The 22,478-nt window shown below is 55.9% G+C and overlaps 1 protein-coding gene across 3 annotated transcripts; it reads left to right on the top strand.

The window, feature by feature from the left end:
* The first annotated feature begins 749 nt into the window (after window positions 1-749).
* Window positions 750-21,619, top strand: THOP1 (thimet oligopeptidase 1). Of its 3 annotated transcripts, none has more exons than XM_033135164.1 (13): window positions 750-938; window positions 3,655-3,867; window positions 7,024-7,172; window positions 8,241-8,348; window positions 9,871-9,973; window positions 12,642-12,802; window positions 13,747-13,882; window positions 14,393-14,759; window positions 15,049-15,250; window positions 18,310-18,496; window positions 18,646-18,774; window positions 19,137-19,208; window positions 19,588-19,683. In XM_033135164.1, exons 1-12 carry the CDS (start codon window positions 923-925, stop codon window positions 19,157-19,159), a joined length of 1,794 nt encoding a protein of 597 aa, XP_032991055.1. In that variant the 5' UTR covers window positions 750-922; the 3' UTR covers window positions 19,160-19,208; window positions 19,588-19,683. The 3 variants fall into 3 exon arrangements, with proteins under 3 accessions (XP_032991055.1, XP_032991053.1, XP_032991056.1); XM_033135162.1 differs by lacking the exon at window positions 19,137-19,208 and adding an exon at window positions 20,047-21,619 and having other exon boundaries at window positions 751-938; window positions 19,588-19,724; XM_033135165.1 differs by lacking the exons at window positions 750-938; window positions 19,137-19,208 and adding exons at window positions 2,892-2,935; window positions 20,047-21,619 and having other exon boundaries at window positions 19,588-19,724.
* Window positions 21,620-22,478: the final 859 nt, after the last annotated feature.

Here is a 22,478-nt window from a genome sequence, read left to right as displayed (position 1 = left end):
GCTGTGAAGAAAAAATGGGGTGTTGTGCTTGTGATTGGGGAGGTAAGTTGGCTGGGATCGTCAGGGAGGGCCTTTTAACTGGATTTGAAGAATGAGGACAAACACTCCACGTACAGGGAACAGTGGAAATGAAGACTAACATAGAATTAAGCTTGGTATACTTAATAGAGGGTAAGTGATGAGAAATACCCTAGGATGACTCAGAACTGCCTACCACTGATGTTAAAGTTGCCAGAAGAGTTCTGCCGATTCGTTTCTATATTTAAAACGTATGCACGTTTAACGCCCTGGATTATTTTAATTTCTTTTGCAGAAATGAAGGAGGTGGGTTTGTTTTTGAAGTTTAGTTCTAGTAAATTTTTCTTTCTGGGTACTTTAGACGGTTTAAGATTTTGTTTGTTTTAACAGCGTTGTTTCGAAACACCTGTTGTTTGAAGTTCTGGATCCGTTTACTGAAGCTTTCTCGAGCATACTTAATTGCTTACGTTTCTGTTTTTTGTTTTGTTTTTTTTTAGGGTAGAGAGGAGACAAATACAAATCAATACGGGGACTAGAAGCCCAGGCGGAGGACTGACAGACAAAACCACAAAGATTCGGAGGTTGGGCGGGACTAGCCGTATGCGTAGGTTTCCACGGAAACGCCCCTCCCCCCAAGTCTCCTCCCCCATGACGCTGCGACCAATGACAGTCAGGGAGGGCTGCGGCGTGCCGAGTGTGAATGTTGACGCGCGCGTGCGCCCTGCGCTCGGTCGCGAGTGCACGCGCCCTCCCAGCATTCAGTGGGCACGCGGGCGGCGGGCGCCTCGGTAGCGAAGGCATCCCCTACGGCTACCGAGCGGACGGAGGCCGCTGGTCGCGGCAGCTGAGGCGACCCGACGCGCACCAGGTGGAAGGAGTGGCCGCTGGTGCACACCCGCCCGCCATGAAACCCCCCGCAGGTACCGGCTGCCCCTCGGTACATTCCCGCTCTCCGGACCGCGGCGCCCCTTGCACCCTCGTGCCTCTCGGAGTCGCGACTTGGAGCTAAGAGCGGAGCCAAGTGTGACTGGGGGGTGAACGGGACCCTGGCGGGGGCAGGAATTGGCTATCCCGGGGCCCCGTCTTCTCCACAGCAGAATGAATGAACTAGCTTTTCCAGCGTTTCACTCATTCTGCCAACTGCACGTCGCTTCTGCTAAGGACGGGTCGGGCCCTGGGGGGGATTCAGGGGGAGACCATGAGTTCTAGACGAAGTTCCAGAGCCAGAGACAGACGTTCAACAAGCAAAGAAGAAAGGGAGAGCTTTAGAGAGTGGTCGGTGCCAGGGCTGGTGGCTCTTCTTTAGAGAGGGCAGTCCTGGAGGGCTTCTGGGAGGAGGTGGCATTTCAGCCTGGACTCGATGGGGAAATGCAACTGTCCCGCCAAGACCTCGGGGAGGAGCGTCCGGGTGGTGGTAACCGTGAGGGCAAAGGCTGGTAGTAGGCAGGAACCGGTAACGCGTTTGGAGAGTAAGTCATTCTGGCTAGACCACAACTTTTAAAGGCAAATGTGTGCTAAGGAAGGGTTTTCATTAGGAGAGCGATGTGACTTGTTTACTGTATTTTAGGAAATCGCTCAGGTTGTTGTGTGGTGTCTCCTGGAATGTTCTCTTGCCCGCCTGTCCTCCCCCAGTTCTTTCTCCAGCCCATTGTCATGATGATAATTGTATTAATAATAGTAATTACAACTAGGGTTATGGAGGACTCAGGAAGGCAGGAATGTTGTCTGCCTTGTTTGCTGCAAGATTGTTAGCTTGGAGACCCAGCACATAGGTGGTAATCAGTCAGTAAGTGTTTATGGAATGAATAGGTCTGCTCCAATTTTTCAAATCCTAGCTCCTCCAGATGGTTTTTCTGACACTTGCGACTCATGGATCTATCACCTTTCTGAGCCCCTGGAACCCTTCTTTACCACGAGATACAGACCCGCAGTCCCTTTTCGTCAGTTCTGAAATCCAAAATACTCTGCAAACAAAAGATTTTTCTCTAAGTTTGCAGCAGCCATTTGGCCAGAAAATCTGACCTGTGCCGACTTGAAAGCCTTTTCCCCCCCGCTTTAGTGTATATTAGCGGTCCTCAGCCGGGGTGATTGTGCCACCCCAGGGGACATGGGGCCCTGCCTGGGCACATCTGTGGTTGTCACCACTGGGGAGGGACAGGGATGGTGCTCAGCACCCACCCCGCCAGCCCCCAGTGTTGATAATGCTGGTAAACACCTCTGCCCTGGAGACACCACAGACAGGTCCGAGGCAGCAGCACCTTGCAGACACCTTCCGTGTTCACAAGAGGAGGAGGCCAGAACTCCTTTGGCTCTGCTCAACTCCTGCCGTGCCAGAAGGAGGAAGGGAGGTATAGCTGGGTGTTTCCTGAAGCAGCCCCTTCTTCTTTATTACGCGTTCTACACCACTCCGTTCATTAAGTTAACTCAAGTCAGCCCACCTAGCTCAAGGTAGGTGTACCCATTCCAGGCCTCCAGGTGCTATAGGAACGCTGTGGAAGGGTGGGCTTCTGAGAAAGGAATGTGGAAAGAAAGACTGGCGGGGTAAGGCCTCAGGGCAGAGGGAATAAACTGCAGGAGGGCTCGGGAGACTGAAACAGGCCAGTGTGACTGGGCACAGAGCAACTGGCAAAACCAGCTGGCCAAACCTGCCGTACAGGACCCAGTAGAGTCTAGACAATGTAGATGAGGAATCAGCAAACTGGTCAGTAAGGGGCCACATGGTTTAGACTTGGTGGCCACACGCCACCGCCCATGTGAAGTTACTTTTAGCTCATGGCTATACAAAAACAGGCGATGGTTTGCCAACCCGTGGTGTAGACTGATGAAGGCTTTGAACTTGACTCGTCAGTGCAGGGTGGAGGCCTGGGAAGGAGATAGGAAGACCTGACAAGCAGACGTGCAGATTTACAAAGGTGGGGTGAGGACAGTACACCACTTCATAGCGGGGGGGTGGACGCAGACTGGGCGTGAGCCCCACTTCTGCCCCTTGCTGGCTGTGGGATCATCGTGGCGGGAGACTTGAACGCTCCCAATCTCAGGATTCCCTCCTACAAAACAGGCAAACGGATGCAGAGTACAGACCAGTTTGAGAATTCAGTGAGGGGACGAGCACAAAACATCTTATGCTCTGAACCCCACATGGAAATTGTCAAGGGACCGCATAGTATGGATCACAATCTCTTGTCCGAAAGCTCTCGGGTCTAGGGATGTTTCAGTCATCAGGATGTCCCCCTATTTTAGAAAGGTAATACAATACAAATGTCCTGTCACATCCAGGGAAGTCAGGGGTTGCCCCCTGTCATCACATCCTTTGAGTGAAAAGCAGGTATACATCAAATGTCCACCTGTCACTGCTGACACACACTGGGGCCGGGTCATCTCGGGTGAGCGGAGCGGAAGCGTCCTGGGCACTGGGGTGCTCACCAGCATCCCTGACCCCGCCTCCTCAGTGCAGTAGCGTCACTCCCCAGTTGTGACGACCACTTCCCCAGACATCATCCAGTGTCCCATGGGGAGCAGAGTCACCTGCCCATCTGTTGGGGGACATGGTGGTCCTCTCCCTCTGCTCTCCCCTTACTCTGACCCTAATTTTGGACGTGAAGCAGACACTGGCGTGGGGTTTTGTCTCCTGTGCAGCCTGTGCAGGAGATGCGCTGGACACGGCGGCCCCCTGCTCCGTGGTGAACTACCTGAGATGGGACCTGAGCGCCCAGCAAATAGGGGAGCTCACGATGGAGCTCATGGAGCAGACCAAGCGCGTGTATGACCAGGTCGGCTCCCAGAAGTTTGAGGACGTGTCCTATGAGAGTACGCTCAAGGCACTGGCCGACGTGGAGGTGTCCTACACAGGTAAGTCCAGGACAGGATCCGGGCGGGGACCCTGACACCCACCCCGCTGGGGGCCGCGGTAGATGAAGGCCTCCCCAGTGATGGGGCGCCGGTGCCCATGTGCCCTGCTTCACTTGGCCACCTGACACGTTTGGTACTCACGGTGTGTCATCTGAGGACCCAGAGGGGACAGCGTGTCTAATGGCATCCCTCTTCAAGAGCCAGCTCAGGTGCCGGCCTTGAAACTGGAGCCCCTCTCACCCCTTTCTGTGTCCCAGGGGATATTTGTTTTCTGTCTGAGAACTGAACTTGGCCCCTTTGCTTTTCTTCTCCCCGTGGGCTCCCCCCGTGCTTTGGGTAACCTGATGCTGTCCCGTGTCCTCATTGCCTCCCAGCTGAATCCTCTCCTCCTTGGGGTCTGTTTGCTCCCTTTCGGAGGAGTGAGGTGCTCGATCAAATAGATGGAAAACCTGCTTTCCGGAGCCCCCTCTGTAGAGGTTGCTGGCATAGGGACAAGAGACTGAGAGGTCGCATGGCAGAGCACCCCAAGCCGAGGAAACCCCCTGACCCCGGATCTCTAGCAAAAGTCATTTTCCTGGGAACCATCGAGACTCCGTGCATTCCCGCTGTGGGATTGTTGTGTGTCCCTGAGGCCTCCCCATGCCAGCGTGGCTGGTGCTGAGGACTGGGTTCCACACCCCGCCTCTGCCTCTCCCTCCCCGGCTTCAGGCAGGTGGGCCTCAGATGCCCCTCTTCTCTCTCACAGGCTCTCGAGGTTGAGGGATGCTAATTCCCACTTCTCAGGCATAACTCCCACCCCCACATCTGCTCCTGCAGCCTTTTTTTCTATCTCTGTTCAGTAGCCCGGGCGATTTTAAAGGAAACTAAAATTGGCTTATGGTCCTTCCCTCTGCCAGGCCTTCAGCCAGACTCCTGGACGTGGCCTTCGGTCTCTGTACTTCTGGCCTCCCTCACCCTCCCTGGGCTGTCTGCCCGGCCATGTGACTTTGCACTTGCTCACTCCTTCCTCTCTCAGCCTGGAGTTCTTCTCACCCTCTGCTTTGCTGGATGTCAGGCTGCTGTGTGATCATAGGAGCCCCTCCCAGGGCCCCCTCTTCCCATGCCAGCTGCCTGGATTAAACCCTCATCCCAAACTGTTTTGACGTCATACTCAGGGCAGTTACCACTGCTTGTCAGCCTGCAAATCCCAAACCCAGAGGGTGGTTCTGGCCTTTTCGCTGCTCTCCTTGGGCAGCCAGCATGAGGCCAGCCCAGAGCCCCACTGTGTGTAATACAAGTCCGCTGAGCGGGTCCGTCCTTGTCCCTCTTTCAGTAGGGTGACAGTGTATAGTTAGACACACCCAGAGCTGGGGACATTTCATTGGCCCAGAACCACGGAAGTGCAGTTTGAATTTAGGTCTCCCGATGCAAAGCATATCCTTTTTTTAAACCTCTTTGTTGAGGTATAATTCACATACCTGCGATTCATCCGCTTACAGCATAGGTTCCAGTGGTTTTTATTATATTCGCAGTATTGTCCAACTGGCACCATTATCTAATTTTAGAATATTTTTTCACCCCAAAAAGAAGCCCCATGCCACCCACAACCATGAACCCACTTCCTGTCTGTGGAAGTACCTGTTCTGGACATTTCATCTAAATGGAATCACACACTATATGGCCTTTTGTGTCTAGTGTTTCTCACTCAGCGTCACATTTTCAAGGTCTATCCACATTGCAGCAAGTGTCTGTGCCTCACTCTTTTTTTTTTTTTTTTAAAGATTTTTATTTTTATTTTTATTGGGGAAGGGGAACAGGACTTTATTGGGGAACAGTATGTTTTTCCCAGGACCCATCAGCTCCAAATCAAGTTGTTGGCCTTTTCAATCTTAGTTGTGGAGGGCGCAGCTCACCTCCAAGTCCAGTTGCTGTTGTTCAATCTTAGTTGCAGGGGGGCGCAGCCCAACATCCCTCGTGGAAGTAGAACCGACAGCCTTGTGGTTGAGAGGACGCGCTCCAACCAACTGAGCCGTCCGGGAGCTCGGCGGCAGCTCATTGTCTTCATTCTCTTTGCGGAGGGCGCAGCTCGCTGGCCCAAGTGGGAATCGAATTAGCTGCCCTGTTGCCCAGAGCTCGCGCTCTAACCAACTGAGCCACCTATCCGCCCCCCTATGCCTCACTCCTTTTTAAAATAATTTATTTTTTCACATTGTGGTAAATAAGTATAACATAAAATTTTATCATTTTAAGCATTTTGAGTGCACAGCTCAGTGCATTAAGTACATTCACATCGTTGTGCTGCCGTCCCCACCATCATCTCTAGAACTTTCCATCTCCCCATATTGACACTGTCCCTGTTAGACACTCACTGCCCTCCCTTCCCCCGGCCCCTGGCCCCACCACCTACTCTCTGTCTCTGAATCTGACCCCTCTGGGGACCTCCTGTGAGTGCGATCACACAGTGTGCATCCTCCTGTGTCTGGTTTGTGTCGCCGAGCGCCATGTCCTCCAGGTTCGTCCACGTTGTAACGAGTGTCAGTGCCTCACTCCTGTCATGGCTAAGGAACACTCCAGTGTGTGGCTGCACACGTTTGTGTATCCGTCATCTGTCAGTGGACGTTTGGGTTGTTTCCGCTATGTGGTTATTACGAATCCTGCTACTGTGAACATGTGTCCTCAGGTTTCTTTGTGGACGTGTGTTTTCATTTTGCATGTTTGCATGGGTGGACGCGGGGAGTGGAGTTGCTGGGTCACGTGGGTCTGTGTTAAAGCTTATGCTCGTACAGCCTCTCCCTCTTCCTCTATTTAACAAAGTGGATGTGCTTTGTCGATCACAAAATTGCGTAGCAATTTAAAATATAGCCATCAGCAGCCGTGGCTCTTTCTCTAGAGTGGAGTCCCTTTAGCTTGTCTGGGTCTTGTTATACTTCTCTGTTACGGTCCTTCTTAGCTTACAGTGTTATGAGCTAAATCTGTTTCCATTTGGACTGAGGTCCCCAAGGAAGAGGTGATAGTGCTCATTTCTTTATGCCGGTGCCCAGCCCAGGGTCCAGCGTGGAGGATGTTCACTGAATGAATCAATAAGTGTGGATGAGTTCTCAGCCTGGGTGTGAGATCGGCACTGGCCACTGTCCACGCAGGGCTCCTTTTCACCCGTGTCCCGCGGTCTCGTTTCAGTCCAGAGGAACATCCTTGACTTCCCCCAGCACGTGTCTCCGTCGAAGGCCATCCGGACAGCCAGCACGGAGGCAGACAAGAAGCTGTCTGAGTTTGACGTGGAGATGAGCATGAGGCAGGACGTGTACCGGAGGGTCGTGTGGCTGCAGGTGAGGACGCAGCGAGGACACAGCCCCAGGCCCACGGGAGGGAGGAAGCCGGGCATAGCGGTCTCTGCATGGGCACCTTTGCGGACAGGGCCATTCTGTCCCCCAGACTAAACGGCAGAAAGCTGGAGAGAGTTGTGGGATTGGGCGGCGGGATTGCTGCGCAGCAGTGAGAATAGCACTTGACGCTACTGAGCTGTGCACTTGGCAGTGGTTCAGGGAGAAAATGTTGTGGTATGTCTGTTTTACCACAAAAAGTTATTTTTAAAAATGACAAAGATCAATGGAGAGGAATGAGAAGCCTTGTGTTTTTCCACACCCACCATGCCATTTCTCTTTCCCACCCTTGCTGGGTGTTACCGAGGGATCATGTCCTGCCTCCTGTGTGAGGCGAGCTCGATTGAGTGGCCGCGCTGGGTGACACAGCACCAGTGTGGGTCCCGCCCCTAGTTGATGCTCGTCGGGGTGAGTGGGGACCTTTGCTGCTGAAGATGGAGGGCTCATGGAGCGGATGAAGACGCTCTCGTGCCTCTTGTTCATTCCTTCGAATGTGCTGCTGTGTCTGCCTCTGGCTGAGACACACGCTCTGTGTGCTTTGGCTCAGGCAGTATTGTATTGTTTTTAACTCAAATTGTTATGGAGACGATTATAGTTTCACGTGTGGTGTGAGAAATGATTCAGAGGTCCCGTCTACACTTTGCCTGATTTCCCCACTGGAACGTTTTGGCACAAGCAAAGTCAGCCTTACACCCACTTGGTTCTCTGGGAAGCGTTGGCTGCTGCAGGCCCTCTGGCCTGACCCCCGCGGGCTCCGCCAGTAAGCAAAAGTTTGGGGACAGCTTCTGTGGATGCAAATCTTCATTCTCTGGGATAGATGCCCAGGAGGGCGAGTGCTGAGTCAGACAGCTGTTGTATGGTTCACTTTTTAAAGAAAGCACCAAGCTGCTTTCCAGCGCTGCTGTACCATTTTACCCTCAGCGACGTCTGAGTGATCTACTCTGCGCCGCCTCCCAGCGTTCGGCAGTGTCATGGCTCTTCACTCTAAACAGAACTTGGGTTTTCTTATTCCAGGAGAAAGTTCAGAAGGACTCACTGAGACCTGAGGCAACACGGTACCTGGAGCGACTAATTAAGCTCGGCCGAAGGAACGGGCTGCACCTGCCCGAGGAAACGCAGGAAGTGAGTGCGGGCTCTTGGGGCGGCCCGGCCTTTGGCCTGATGCCGTCTGTCCGCTGACCCTGTGACAGGAGGTCTGTCCAGAGCCGCTTGCTTTCCACACCTGCTCGGCCCTCCATCCTCAGGGCCCCAGTGCTCCCTCAGCTGAGGAGAGTGCAGGACATTCAGGCACCCTCATGTCCCTGTTCCTTCTGTCGTCCCCATGACTTGGTGCGATAGCATTAAGGAAACATCAGCACTCCTGTGTCCCCACCCACAGTGCTGTGCTGTGCTGTGCCCCGGCTTCCTTCTGACACCACACGTGTCGGCTCCACATAAATGGACTCTGCCACGGGCTGGCCTGCACTTTAGTTCAGTTCTGACACCATCTCCCTGGGGATGGCACCAGCTCTACAGGCCCAGGGCTCAGCTGCTAAAGGCTGTCCCCACTTCATACTCCAAGTCCAGGGTGGCTTCTGTGCTTCTGACCAACTGGCTCCAAGTCACACGTTCCCACGACCCCTTCTCCTCGGGTCAATTAATTGGCTGGACGGGCGCAAGCTCAGAGACACGTGTTACTCACTAGGTCACCCATTTAGTGTAAAAGGTTGTAAGTCAGGAACAGCAGATGGAAGAGATGGGGGACAAGGCATGGGAGGGGCCTGGAGCTTCTGTGCCCTCCGTGGTGCCCCTCTCCCCACATCTGCACGTGTTCACCAACCCCAGAAGCTGCCCAGACCCAGCTTTGCCTTTTGGGGAGGCTTCATTACATGGGCGCACTGATTAAATCACTGGTCATTGGGAACTGATTCAGTGTCCACCCTGTACCCGCTCCTCTCGCTGGAGGTGGGTGGGGGCTGGGGCTGAAAATTCCCCCCACCCTGTGGGTCTAGGGCTTTCCAAAAGCCGCCTCATTCACACAGATACAGATGTGGTTACCAGGTGCTCTTGTCACCTTTGTCCCCCTGGAACTGCTTCAGTTGCTTTTGCACTTAGCAGATTCCAAGGGCTTTAGGAGCTGTGTGCCGGGAATGGGGGCCAAGACGAAATACACATTTCTTACTGTGTCACAGAATCACAGATAGCGCCCTGTCTTCTAGTGGGGAACTGAGGCTGGCAGGGTGCCGCCTCTGGGTGCTGTGTTTCACAAGTGTGGGGCCTGCCCAGCCTGCTGTACCAGGCAGCCCCCGGGCTCCTGCCCGACTCTCCCTCGGTGCACCCAGGTGCTCTCTTCCTTTGCGCTCCCACGTCACCCCCTCACCCAGTCTTGGGTCGATCTTTAACCCTTTCTAAAAGCCAGATTGACCCTGAAAGGACGAAATAGAGCTCCGTTAGGATGTCCAAAAACTTAGGCTGCAGACTTGGGGGTGACTCCACAAAGCTCTGGGCTGGGGACCCCGGACCGTGAGGCTGCTCAGCACAGCAGGCAAGCAGACGCTCGGGCCACAGACCTGCTCTTCCCACCTTGCTCCTCTTCTGTGGGGGACCCCAACCCCAGGGGTCTCACCGGCAGTGCTCCCCTCCTCAGGACTCCTCTCTCCTGCAGAAAATCAAAGGCATCAAGAAGAAGCTGAGTCTGCTGTGCATCGACTTCAATAAGAACTTGAACGAGGACACAACCTTCCTGCCCTTTACACGGGAGCAGCTAGGTACGTGGTGGCTCTGCGGGAAGGGGACCCTGGCCCTGCGTCCCCTGCGGAGGCCAGGCATTGTATCCTACCACCCTGGGCCGGGGCGATTTTGCATTTGGCCTGCTCGGCGTTTTGGAGCCTGAGGTTCTAGATCCTTCTTGGGGAGGGCTGTACTCTGCACTGAGATGCTGCCCCGACGGGAGATGTCCTGGGTCACTGGCAGGAGTCTGGGCAAGGATGTGGGCGCTGTGGCACAGCCGCAGTTCCCCCGAGTCAGCCGGACATCCCCCAGATCCATACCCACCCCCACAATGCTTTCTTATTTTTTAAAAGCTTATAAAATGAAGGGGAGAGACTGAATCAGCGGTTCCCAGGCATTTTGAAGAGTTAGGGCCTAGGCGTCCTTTCTCGTTTCCCTACTTCTCTTTTCCCCTTTATTCTGAAGTTTCACATCTGTAGGAACGTTGCGTGAATGGTGCTAGGATTGGGACGTTCTGCATCCTCAGTACAGATTTCACACTCTCGAAGCAGGGCAGCGAATTCAGGAGCCATGGTCCAGAGTGCAGATAGGTTTTCCCATGTCACCTGTCCCCAAGGTGCCCTGCAAGCCCGGATTCAATTAGGGATCACAGTCACATTCAGTTTCCGTGTCTTGCTTGGCAGGCTCCTTTCCTGTCGAACGGTTCCTTGGCCTTTCACAAAATTTCCCTTCTTTCCTGACACAGTTTTTTTGGTTAATATAATTTTTTTTTTTTTTTTTTTTAAATTGGGGAAGGGGAACAGGACTTTATTGGGGAACAGTGTGTACTTCCAGGACTTTTTTCCAAGTCAAGTTATTGTCCTTTCAGTCTTAGTTGTGGGGGGCGCAGCTCAGCTCCAGGTCCAGTTGCCGTTGTTAGTTGCAGGGGGCGGAGCCCACCATCCCTTGTGGGACGCGAATCGAACTGGCAACCTTGTGGTTGAGAGCCCACTGGCCCATGTGGGAATCGAACTGGCAGCCTTTGGCATTAGGAGCACGGGGCTCTAACCGCCTGAGCCACCGGGCCGGCCCCTGACACTGACAGTTTTGAAAACTCCAGGCCAGTGTCTGTGCTGCAGGCTGTGAGGGGCTCCACTGAGGCTGCATGTTTTCCCCAGCCTGTGTAAGGCAGTGCGGGGTCCTGTTACGTGACATAGGCTCCGAGACTCCAATAGCCTTTGCCTCGGGGGCAGCCAGGATGCAGGGATGCAGGGCCCTTGTCACTGAGGCCTTTGAGGGTGGCTGCACCACGGCGATATCCACAGACATGCGTTTTCATGAGCAAGTGCTTACAAATTCCTCACCGCATGCTCTGCTGCCCCCATTCTCGTTCAGTCCCCCCGTGTCCTGGGCAGCAAGTCCCACTACGTGGCTCTCAACATTTAAGGACAGTTGCTATGTTTCCTGGCTAAAGGGGGATCCTGGGTGTCTGGAATCAGCGGAAGAATCTGCTCACCCTCACTGTCTATGGACCTGCTTTGCGGTCCGTTTGTCCAGCCTGAGGGCCTTCTATGTCGGCCTGGCGTCCCGTGTGGGCAGCTTGAATCCCCAGCATGTGAAGTGGATGACCGTGCAGAGCCCTGGCCGGCCTAGCTGCGTCTCGCTGGGGTGGCTGTGGTGGCAGTGGCCGGGACCTGTCTGGAGGTCCTGCTAAACAAGATTGCGGCACTTGACTTTTTTCTGGTTGCAGAAGAAATACTTGGTGTTATTTTACATAAACATAGACAGTGTACCTCTCTGTTTATATGTATCTTTTTTCCTGAATCTTAACCAGTTGGCTGGGTGAGTCTCCTCCGCCAGGCGTCTCCACTGTAACGTCACCAGGTTTCCCTTCCTGATCAATAGTAGCTCTAGAGCAGCTTTGAGACCTGGCTCATCACATCTCCACCCACGAGTTATAGCGCCCATGCATGACTAACGCCATTCTTTGTACATTTGTTAGTTGTTTTTCTCTCGTAAGTCAGTTTATTTATTGATTGATTTGTCTATTTATATCAGTGTGGACCAGAGATTCTATTTTATTCAGTGGGTATAGACCACTGCTGTCATTTATTTTGAAGGTCAGATTGTGCCCAATTGACCTTGAGGGGTTCCTTGAAGCTTGACGTGTCCCTGTTAGTCTTTGAGCTCCTTCTTTTTGACACAGGATGCTCCAGGTCCATTCCGTCCTTTTCCCCATGAGGCAGGAACCCCCGGATGTGCTCTCCAATGCGATGCACCCAGATCTCTGTTATGGGAGGACGGGTCAGGAGCAGGGGACCAGGTGGGAGGCCGTCACAGTAGTGGGGGCTGCTGGGATGGGGCAGGGTGCTGCCCAGCGGGGGCGCAGTCAGCTGCCGGGTGGGGGTGTGTCTGCCGTGGTGCCATTTTCCGAGAAAGGATGTAGGAGGAGACGGCAGCCCCGGGAAGCCCATGTCATTCAAGCGTCCAGCAAATGTAGCTTTTCCTCCCTGCGAGAGTCCTGATGCAGATGGTAGCAGATTTCTGAGATGGGACAGTCCTTGATATCTTTCCTTTGGGGTTCATGGGGGTGGTGAGAGGCCGGAGTCCCAGAGTATGGAGGGGAGGCCGCACCTGTCATTCCCTGCCAGCTCTTGTTCCTAGCCCACCCCCGCTGCCTCGTCTGTGTGTTGGTCTTTAAAAGCCCCCCTGATTTCGTTCCCACAGGAGGTCTCCCCGAGGACTTCCTGAACTCTCTGGAAAAGACTGAGGATGAGAAGTTCAAAGTCACCCTCAAGTACCCTCACTATTTTCCCCTCCTGAAGAAATGCCACGTGCCCGAGACCAGAAGGAAGGTGGAGGAGGCATTCAATTGTCGCTGCAAGGAGGTGAGAAGGCTGGGTCTGTTGGGGGTCCACCCATGGAACTGTCTTGCCTGGAACTCGGAGGTGTCAGGCCTGTCCTGTGTGCTGAGTGCTGGTGTGAGTCACCCCGTGTCTGCTGGCTCAGGTCCAGTGACTGGCCCCCACGAGCATGGTTGCCCCTGGAGATCTCCTCATCGGGTCTGGCTCTGTCCCGGGACCACGCAGAGTGGGGGTTGGAGCCTCTACCTCGTCATCCCCTTGTCCTCGCTCCTGTCCTGGCCCCAGACTTGACCCCTGGGCAGAGCGGGGCTGGGCATATTCCAGGTCCCCGGGCACACGGTGCGGTGGTTAGCACTGCCAGCCACCAGCCCCAAGCTCTCGGTCTCAGTGAAAACTCTTCACTTGACGTCCAGTTGTAATTTGGTTTCCTGTGGACCAGTTGTGCCGGAGGGAGTGCTCTGTTTTGCTCTGAACTGGCCTGTCTCCTTGTAAATAAATCCAGTGGGTTTCATTTTGTGCTGGCCCCGTGAGCTTGGTTGGCTGAGTCGACTGCTCAGAGGTGCCTGTGGTGACGGGGTACAGTCTTGAGCCCGGGCCAGGCCCTGCGAGGTAGGGGCAACCCAGTGCACAGTGCCCCCTGAGGCCGTCCTGGACAGCCCCTACTCCCTCACTGCGTTCCACTCGGCCTCCGAACCCTTCATGATTCACACCCTTTGTGGTTCCAGAAAGGACATGAGGGCTTATAAAGCCCCACATATAGGACTAAGTGCGTAGAAATCCGGGCCACGAGCTGGAGGGAGGGAAAGCAGATGCAGCTGGCTGCGTCCTGACTTTCCAGAACTGGCAACAGGGCCCGAGCAGCCCCGCAGCTGCTGAGACCCGTGAGGGAGCGGCTGCTGGCTTGGGAGCCGGGGGTGGGTGGGCGGTAGCACCTGTCACCCACAAGCCTGGTCGCTCGTCGGTTCCAGGAGAACTGTGCCATCCTCAGGGAGCTGGTGACCCTGCGGGCCCAGAAGTCCCGCCTGCTGGGATTCAGCACGCACGCCGACTACGTCCTGGAGATGAACATGGCCAAGACCAGCCAGGCGGTGGCCACTTTCCTAGGTAGCCCAGCCTTCCTCCACCTCCACCTCCTGGGTTCCGGGAGCAGTTACGGGGCTGTTCTTGACTGACGTGCTGGTACCTGTGGGGGCCCTGTTCTGTCCACCCTCAGGTGGGCATCCTCATGCCTCCCCTGTCCCCTTTTTTTGGCCTGAGGGACTCTAATCTAATGGCTGAGCGTTAGGGCTCCGGGGCGAGGCCCGAGACTGGCCCAGGCTGCACTACCCGGCCTGAGGCTCTGGTCAAGCATCTCCATGTCTGGCTTTCATTTCCTCTTGGTGAAAACGAGACCGATGATGCCTCCCGGGGTTGCTGTGAGTTGACACAGCGCTGGCCTCGGTCAGGCCGTCAGCTCAGTCCTGTCCTTCCCACATGGGGCACCGGAGCCCAGATGTGCATGGCCGGAGAAAGCCAAGGCCACCGTGTCGGGGTTGGCCGTGGTGGGGGTGAGCACAGTGGCTTTGGGGTGCCCGCTGCGGGAGGTAGCCTTTTCTGTCCCCTCTGTCCTCCCAGACGAGCTGGCCCAGAAGCTGAAGCCCCTGGGGGAGCAGGAGCGGGCAGTGATCCTGGAGCTGAAGAAGGCCGAGTGTGAGGCACGGGGCCTGGACTTCGACGGCCGCATCAACGCCTGGGACATGCGCTACTACATGAACCAGGTGGAAGAGACGCGCTACAGCGTGGACCAGAACCTGCTCAAGGAGTACTTCCCCATGCAGGTGGTCACCCGGGGGCTTCTGGGCATCTACCAGGAGCTGCTGGGGCTGACCTTCGACCTGGAGGAGCACGCCGCCGTGTGGCACGAAGACGTGAAGCTGTACTCAGTGAGGGACGCAGCCTCGGGGACGGTCATTGGGAAGTTCTACCTGGACCTGTACCCCCGGTGCGTGGGAGCTGGGGGGGAGGGGAGCCCATCTCTGAGCCTCAGCCTTCTCCCTGTGAAATGGGAATGTGTGTCAGGCACTGCACAGGGCAGGGTGAGGGGCCAGGAGTCGCCACAGCATTTGGGGACGTGGGTGCTCGTTCCTCGCTCAGAACCAGTGTGTCCAGGTGCCTCGGTTGGCAGATGGTTGGTTGAGGGACGCTGGGTCAGTCAGTGGCAGTATCACTCTGTGCCAGTCAACAAGCAATGTGAACTCCCAGCCAGGCCTGACCTGCCTCCCTCCCCCCAGGGAAGGCAAGTACGGGCATGCGGCCTGCTTCGGCCTGCAGCCGGGCTGCCTGCGGCAGGACGGGAGCCGCCAGATGGCCATCGCAGCCATGGTGGCCAACTTCACCAAGCCCACCCCAGATGCCCCCTCGCTGCTGCAGCACGATGAGGTGGAGACCTACTTCCATGAGTTTGGACACGTGATGCACCAGCTCTGCTCTCAGGTGGGCGTGGTGGCTGGCTGGGAGGGAGGGTGGGGTGCCCCACCCGCCGCCTGGTGGTCAGTGGGTCTGGAGGCAGGTTCCTCCACGTTGGATTCTTCACGTGACGTTACCATGGATACAGAACACTCATATCAGTTTCCATCACAAAGTTCCGCAGACTGGGTGCTTAAACAACAGATACTTCTATCTCCAAGTTCTGGAGGCTGAAATCCAGGCTCCAGGTGCTGGCAGGGCTGGTTTATCCTGTGGCCTCTCCTTGACCTGGAGACACTGTCTTCTCCCTGTGTCCTCACAGGGTTGTTCCTCTGTGCATGTCTGTGTCCTAATCTCTCATGAGGACACCAGTCAGATTGGATTAGGACCCACCCTGTGACCTCATTTAATCCACTCTTACGGATCCAGATCCCGTCTCCAAATCCAGTACATTCTCAGGTCCTGAGGATCAGGGCTGCAACATGGGGATCTGGGGGGACACAGTTCAGCCCATAATAGTTCTCAGAGAGCTGTTGGATTAGTGAAGGTGACGTGTGTGTAACGTGCTTAGAAAGGAGCTTGTGCAGGCCCCCACCTGTTAGCTCATGGTAAGAAATGCTGTGCGATCCAATGAAAGCCAGTGATGGCGGCCAGAGCACAGACATAGGTCCCGGCTCTGGATCCAGGGAGCACTCACTGAGCATAGTGAGGAGGTCGAGGGTGCTGTCCCTCTGGAGATACAGAGACTCAGGAAGTTGAAGCCACTTCCCCAGGCAGGCCTCAGTGGCAGAGACAGGATTCAGCCGGGTTCTGTAGGCCCCCAGCCCGGTGTCCAGGCCACAGGAGCCCAGCTGTACAAGAACATTCATTCTCTGGCCTCTTTCTCACACACGGCCAACCCTTTGTCCTGATGGTGAGGATGTGCCTAGAGGCTGAATGGGAGCTTGTGGAAACTGGGTGCTCAGTGATTTTTAGTCAGTTCGCCACGCTGGGCAGCTGTCACCACTCTCCAATTCTGGAATATTCCGTCACCTCCTAAAAATTCTTCCTGCCCCTTAGCTGTCACTCCTTACTCTCTCTACCTCCTCCCCAGACCCCAAAACCACTAACCCACATCCTGTCTGTGCACATGCCTCTTCTGGACGTTTCCCATAAGTGGAATCACACACTGTGTGGCCTTGTGTGTCCGGCTTCTCTCAGCACCGTGTGTTCGAGGTCCATCCTCGTTGTGGCGAGTGTCAGCGCCTCCCTCCTTTTCTCGGCCGAGTGACACTCCCGTGTGTGGACAGGCCACTTAGAGGTGTTTTTTGATGAGAAGTTTTTGACTTTGATGAAGTTCAGTCTATTGAAACTTATGTTTCATAGTTTGCACTTTCTTGTGTCCTGTTGGAGAAATCGTTTCCTAAGCCAGGGCACTAAGGTTTTCTCCTAATTTCTTTTTCTGGAAGTTTTAGCTCTTCATTTTAGTCTGTCATCCGTTGTGAGTTAAATGTCTGTGGTGTGAGGGAAGGGTCAGCCACTCAGCCGCCAACCTCACGCAGCTCAGGGCAAAGCCATTTGTGCCCCCATCCACTTCTGACCACCTCGTCAGTCCTTTCATGTCACCTCTCTGTGTAGTATGCTCACGGATTATTTCCCATGTCTGAAACGTTCTTCTGCTAGGGACTGTCACAGCTTCATCCAAGTTTCTTCAGGTCTTCTTTTTCTTAAAGATTTTATTGGGGAAGGAGAACAGGACTTTATTGGGGAACAGTGTGCACTTCCAGGACTTTTTCCAAGTCAAGTTGTTGTCCTTTCAATCTTAGTTGTGGAGGGCACAGCTCAGCTCCAGGTCCAGTTGCCGTTGCTAGTTGCAGGGGGCGCTGCCCACCATCCCTTGCGGGAATCGAAAAGGCAACCTTGTGGTTGAGAGCCCACTGGCCCATGTGGGAATCGAACCGGCAACCTTCGGAGTTAGGAGCATGGAGCTCTAACCGCCTGAGCCACCAGGCTGGCCCTCTTCAGGTCTTTCCTGATACAGCAGATTCTCATTATTTGTAGCACTTCTGTTTTATGAAGTCGCCAAGAACACCGTTAGCGGGCACTGCGCCCCTGCTCCTGGGAGAAATGCAGGGTGTGATCCCTGTGAGCCTCTGCTCCCAACACTTCCCTTAACCGAGCAGTACATTGTGTGTCATATTCTGTTTAGCCCCCTTGTGTGATAAACGTTGCTTCATGTCCAACAGCACTTAACTCAGGTCTGAATGAAGCTTCTCTAACACGTATTTGCTCCGTGAGGCACATCTCAGCCTTCTAGTGCTCGGAGGTACCAGCCAGCATCTCAGCACCACGCTTGGGGGCCACTTTGAACAGCAAAATTACCCGCAAAACCACAAATGTGCAAAAAAAAACCCAGGGCACTCAATAGACTATGTGAAGGCTACCTGTTACAGTCCGAGCTGAGACCAGGAGGCAGGATGTTGGAGGACCAGGGGAGCGCCGCAGAGGTTGGATCAGGGCTTACAAATAAGTTTTAGCGCATCGCAGTTCACAAATACGGAGTCTACGAATAAGGAGAACTGGCTGTGTGCCCCCCCCCAGCTCCCGCACTTTACTCTGGCCCTAAAGGACTAGCCTGAGGTTACGATGCAGCCTGCTTGGCTGGCTAGCTGCCAGACCTGGGTTCTAGCTGTGCTGTTTTCAGGAAACTTTTAGACACACCAAAGTGGACAAAATGTAGTGCATATTCCAACGTCTGTCATCCATATTCCACCGTTTCCAGGCCTTAGCCTTTCGGGGTGTGGCGCTTTTTGAGAGTGTTGGCTTCATGGCTGGGGGAGGGGAATGTGGTTGACCAGCGGGACACGGATGCTCTCTGCCTCCCAGTGTGTCCTGGGCTGAGACAGCCTGTCCATCAGCTGTCCAAGGAGCCTTAATTGTCCCCATCAGCGACCAGGTGTCATGGTCTGGGGGGAGGAAGGGCCCAAGCCCAGGGTGTTACCCACCTGTCTGCGTGTGTGTCTTGGACCTGTGTGGCCAGGTAAGGCTGGGTGGGCAGGAGCTGGCCAGGCGGACCTGGCATCCTGGGTTCTGCCGCACTCCCGCAGGCGGAGTTCGCCATGTTCAGTGGGACGCATGTGGAGCGTGACTTCGTGGAGGCGCCTTCGCAGATGCTGGAGAACTGGGTGTGGGAGACGGAGCCGCTGCTCAGAATGTCCCAGCACTACAGGACGGGCAGTGCCATCCCCCAGGAGCTGCTCGAGAAGCTCATCAGGTCCCGGCAGGCTAACACAGGTGGATCCCTGCCCTGCCCTGCCAGGGAGTCTCTGTGAGGCCGGGAAGGAAGGGGGTCCCTGGTGCCCATGCTGCCTTGTGTGCCCTCGGGGATCTCTGGCCCTCTTGGCTGCAGAGCCAGCTCCCATCTCCTTCCCCCCCCCGCCCAGGTCTCTTCAACCTGCGTCAGATTGTTCTGGCCAAGGTGGATCAGGCTCTGCACACACAGACGGCTGCAGACCCGGCTGAGGAGTATGCCCGCCTCTGCCAGGAGGTCCTTGGCGTCCCGGCCACACCAGGTAGCTGCTCACGTTCTGGGCCCCCTAGAAGTGGGGGGGGGGGTCTCTGTCATTCTCTGGGTCAAAAGACCTAGTGCCATGTGAAGGGAGTTGGGCCAGTGCATGGGTTTGGCTGACCTGAGGACCCGGCAGCCTCTGGCCTCACTTTGGGGACCCAGGCCCTTGGCTCTGGCTGCGGAGCCACCGGGCAGTTGGGCGTTGGTTGGTGTGGGTGGTTCCACCCCTGCCGGCAGGCCTACCACTTGCAGGGCTGCGCATGTCACTTCCACGCCTAGCCTCACACCCTTCCGCGGGGCGCCCTCCCACACTTTGCTTTGTGAGAAGCCTGGGAGGCACAGAAGGAGTGATCTCGTACCCTGCAGATGACAAGTACATGAGGTTTTGACGTGTGGCCTCTGAATGTGCACGTGCGCACATCGGCACAGACACGATTGGTACGTGTGCGTGAAGGTGATCAGGATTCAACACGGGTCGTGTCGCACTGATTTACTATTTCATGAGCATTTGAAAAACCCTTCAAAAAGTGCGTTAACCGATGCGTGTTGTCGTGTGGGCGAGCCTTGACTTGGGGTCACCCAACGTGGGACCCTGGTGCTGAGGGGGCAGCAGCGTTGTTGAAAATGTTTAGTGTGAACCCTAAGCAGGTCACAGGCAAAGGCTGATGGAGCCTCCCGGCCCTGCTTTCTGGAAGTGTTGGGCCAGTTCCCCCCTTCCGGGTGGGGGTGTCTGATGGGGCTGCTTCGAAGCCCCCTTATGAGGCAGAGACCGAGAGGCCAGGCCAGGGTGCAGCGAGAGCCTTCCGTGTCTGCCCAGGGACCAACATGCCTGCGACCTTCGGCCACCTGGCGGGCGGCTACGATGCACAGTACTATGGCTACCTGTGGAGCGAGGTGTTCTCCATGGACATGTTCCACACGCGTTTTAAGCAGGAGGGCGTCCTTAACGGCAAGGTGAGCTAGTCCTGGCCTTCGAGGGGTGCTCCCCACTGCCCAGCACCAGGAACAGCCGCCCTTCGCCTCCCTCAGCCCTTCAGCCTCCACCCAACACCCCAACACCCCATGCTGGGCTCAGTCAGCTTCCCAGCCCTTTGTTCAGTCACAGCAGAGGCTCGGCCGCCCCGTCCTTCAGGACGGGGTTCCTGAACACACGCTCACTCTGAGACCCCGTCCCTTGTGATGCTGATGCAGGTGCCCTCTGGGAGTGGGAGGGACACTCGAGCCTTCTGGAGGGGCGGATAGACCCTCGCCCAGCCCCGCCTCTGCTCCTTGGCAGGTTGGCATGGACTACAGAAGCTGCATCCTGAAACCCGGTGGCTCCCAGGATGCCAGTGTCATGCTGAAGCTCTTCCTGGGCCGCGACCCCAAGCAGGACGCCTTCCTCCTGAGTAAAGGCCTGCAGGTGGAGAGCAGTGAGCCGCTGGCCTGCTGATGCGCCGTGGTTGTGACGGCCCTGGATGGGGGCTCCGGCTCCCGTGCCCTGGTGCCTTAGCTCCCAGCCTGGAAACGGCGCAGGAGATGGCAGCCTCCAGCTCTGCATCCAGGGAGGGTGGGACGGGGTGAGGACGGGCTGCTCTCCCTGATCATTTCTCAGCTGGTGGTCGGCCTGGACTGAAGAGAGCTCGTCCTCGAGATGTCTGGAGAGCACTTGTGTCCTGTCAGGGCTGCCTCTCTGTTGCACTAACATAACCCCTTCCTGGGGAGTTGTCTTGGTAAGGGACAGGTATGTCTTTGAAATGCAGCCATTAAAAAACAAGGAAAAGAAGAGAGAGACGGCTGGCCTGGTCTCTGACGCCTGTCCCTTCTGCCGCAGGATAGTCGAAGGCTGGTTGTCACATTTGGGCTCGGGTTCTGATGCTCCCATTGAGCCCTGAACTTGGCCATGAGCCCTCAGGCTGGGGACGCAGGCATGTTCTCTGAGGTGATGGAGCATTCTGGACTGTGACCCGTGGGGGTTGCTGGGAGACGGCTGAGCTGTTCGAGTCACTGCAACTGGGGTGCTGCGGTCTTTCACCAAGAGGTCTTTCCTGCCAACGCCTCACCCAGGATTCTGGGAAAATCTCATCCCTGTGCAGCACTGGCCGATGTGAGGCCAAGGCCGCCTACCCTCTGTCCAGGGGTCAGTGCGGGCCTCCTGGTTCCCTGGCCAAAGTCTGGGAATGCAGTTTGACGAGAGCTAGGTTCTGACTAGGGAGCTGCTGGGAGCCCACTGGGAACTTGCTTGTCCTTGTGACCTTGGAGACCAAAGGCAGATGGAGTCTGTCCTGCTTGGAGCTCAATTCCCTCTGGCAATGTGGCAAAGTCTGGGCCACGGCAGAGGGACAGCATTCCTGGGCCCTCTGGTAGTGTTTTTTGGAAAAGGTCGTCCTCTGCTACTTGAGCAGGATGGGTGCGTGACTCCTTCATTTGGTCTGGACAGTCCCTTCTCCTCCCTGGGCTTTGAGCTCCTTGGGGGCCTGCTTCCTGCCCTGAATCGCTCCCTCCAGTGTGTCCCTGCCGAGTCAGTGGAGCGAAGGACCGAACAGAACCCTGATCCTTCTCCCTGAGGGCCAGGTGGCCTGTCCTCAGTGGGCACAGCTGCCCACCCTTCACCAGCCTGTCCTCACCAGCCTTGGGCCAGTCCTGCTGTGGGCCTGGCTGTGAGGACCCCTTACGCAGACCCAGCTCAGAGCTCCCTGCGCCATGTCTGTGTCTTTTAAACTCTGAGGCAAGGGGGCGAGTATTCTCATGGCTGGTCTTGTCCAGAGTTGGTGGGCACCATGTGGCCGGGAGGGCAGTGCCTAGAAGGCAGAGGTTGAGACCGGCATCTGGGCAGCTGCTGCTTATGCTTGAAATACCTGGGAATTAAAAGGCAAAAACGACAGAACAAACCACCTGGGCTTCCATCCGGGCACTTCTTGATGGATAAAGGGGCTGTGTTGGGGGCTGGGGGTTCCTTCCCCTGCACTGGGCTCCCAGGTGGCTGCTGCCTGGTCCCCATGCAATATAGAGGTGTTTGGGCCCCCTCAGCTGTGCACTAGGCAGTCAGGGGAGCCCTGAGTGGGCCTCTGGCCCAGACCAAGTGCCCTGCTGAAGGCCCTGCCCCAGCCCTCACGTAAGTCCCCAGAGGCCTGCGCTGAGCTCAGGCTCCCCGGCCCCCATGTCCTGCTTCTCTGGTTATCCAAAGACTTGAAGTAAGGGCACAGGTTCTGGGTCAAGGCCCCTTTCCCCACAGAGACTGTCATTCCCTGAGCCCCCAGAGGGTGGCAGGGGCAGTGAGCATGGGGACCTCTGCTGGTGTCTGGTTGCCCTGGCAACCAGAACAGCCATGGCCTCACCTAGAATGCTCTTATTTCTCCCAGAATGCCCTTACTTCTCCCAGCCACTCCGGTGCCTGTAAATGTTTGGTCCCGGAGACTGAACTGATGGCTCTGATCCCAGGGACACTGGCCTGTGCCTGGAGCAGGAAGGGAACAGCCATACAGCTGTCGCCATTGTCGCCCTGAGGCTGAGGGGGGACCCCCTGGGGCCTGTTGCACTGCTGGTGTCTTGGATCCCCCACCCCGTCTCCACTGGTGTTGTGATGGCTGGGAGGACAGCCTAGAGTTAGGGTCCCTGCCAACCCGAGTTACCATTCCCCTCCCACCCCCTGTTGCTCCCCGGTGAAGGAAAATAGGAACATTCTAAAGATAAAAGGGCGGAGTGTGTGTGTTTTGAGATGTTTGTGAC

This window comes from Rhinolophus ferrumequinum, chromosome 18, assembly GCF_004115265.2.
Source record: "Rhinolophus ferrumequinum isolate MPI-CBG mRhiFer1 chromosome 18, mRhiFer1_v1.p, whole genome shotgun sequence".
In the NCBI taxonomy this organism is placed as follows: Eukaryota; Metazoa; Chordata; class Mammalia; order Chiroptera; family Rhinolophidae; genus Rhinolophus; species Rhinolophus ferrumequinum.
The sequence above is the reverse complement of the archived record's forward strand: the minus strand, read 5'-3'. Positions and strand labels throughout refer to the sequence as shown.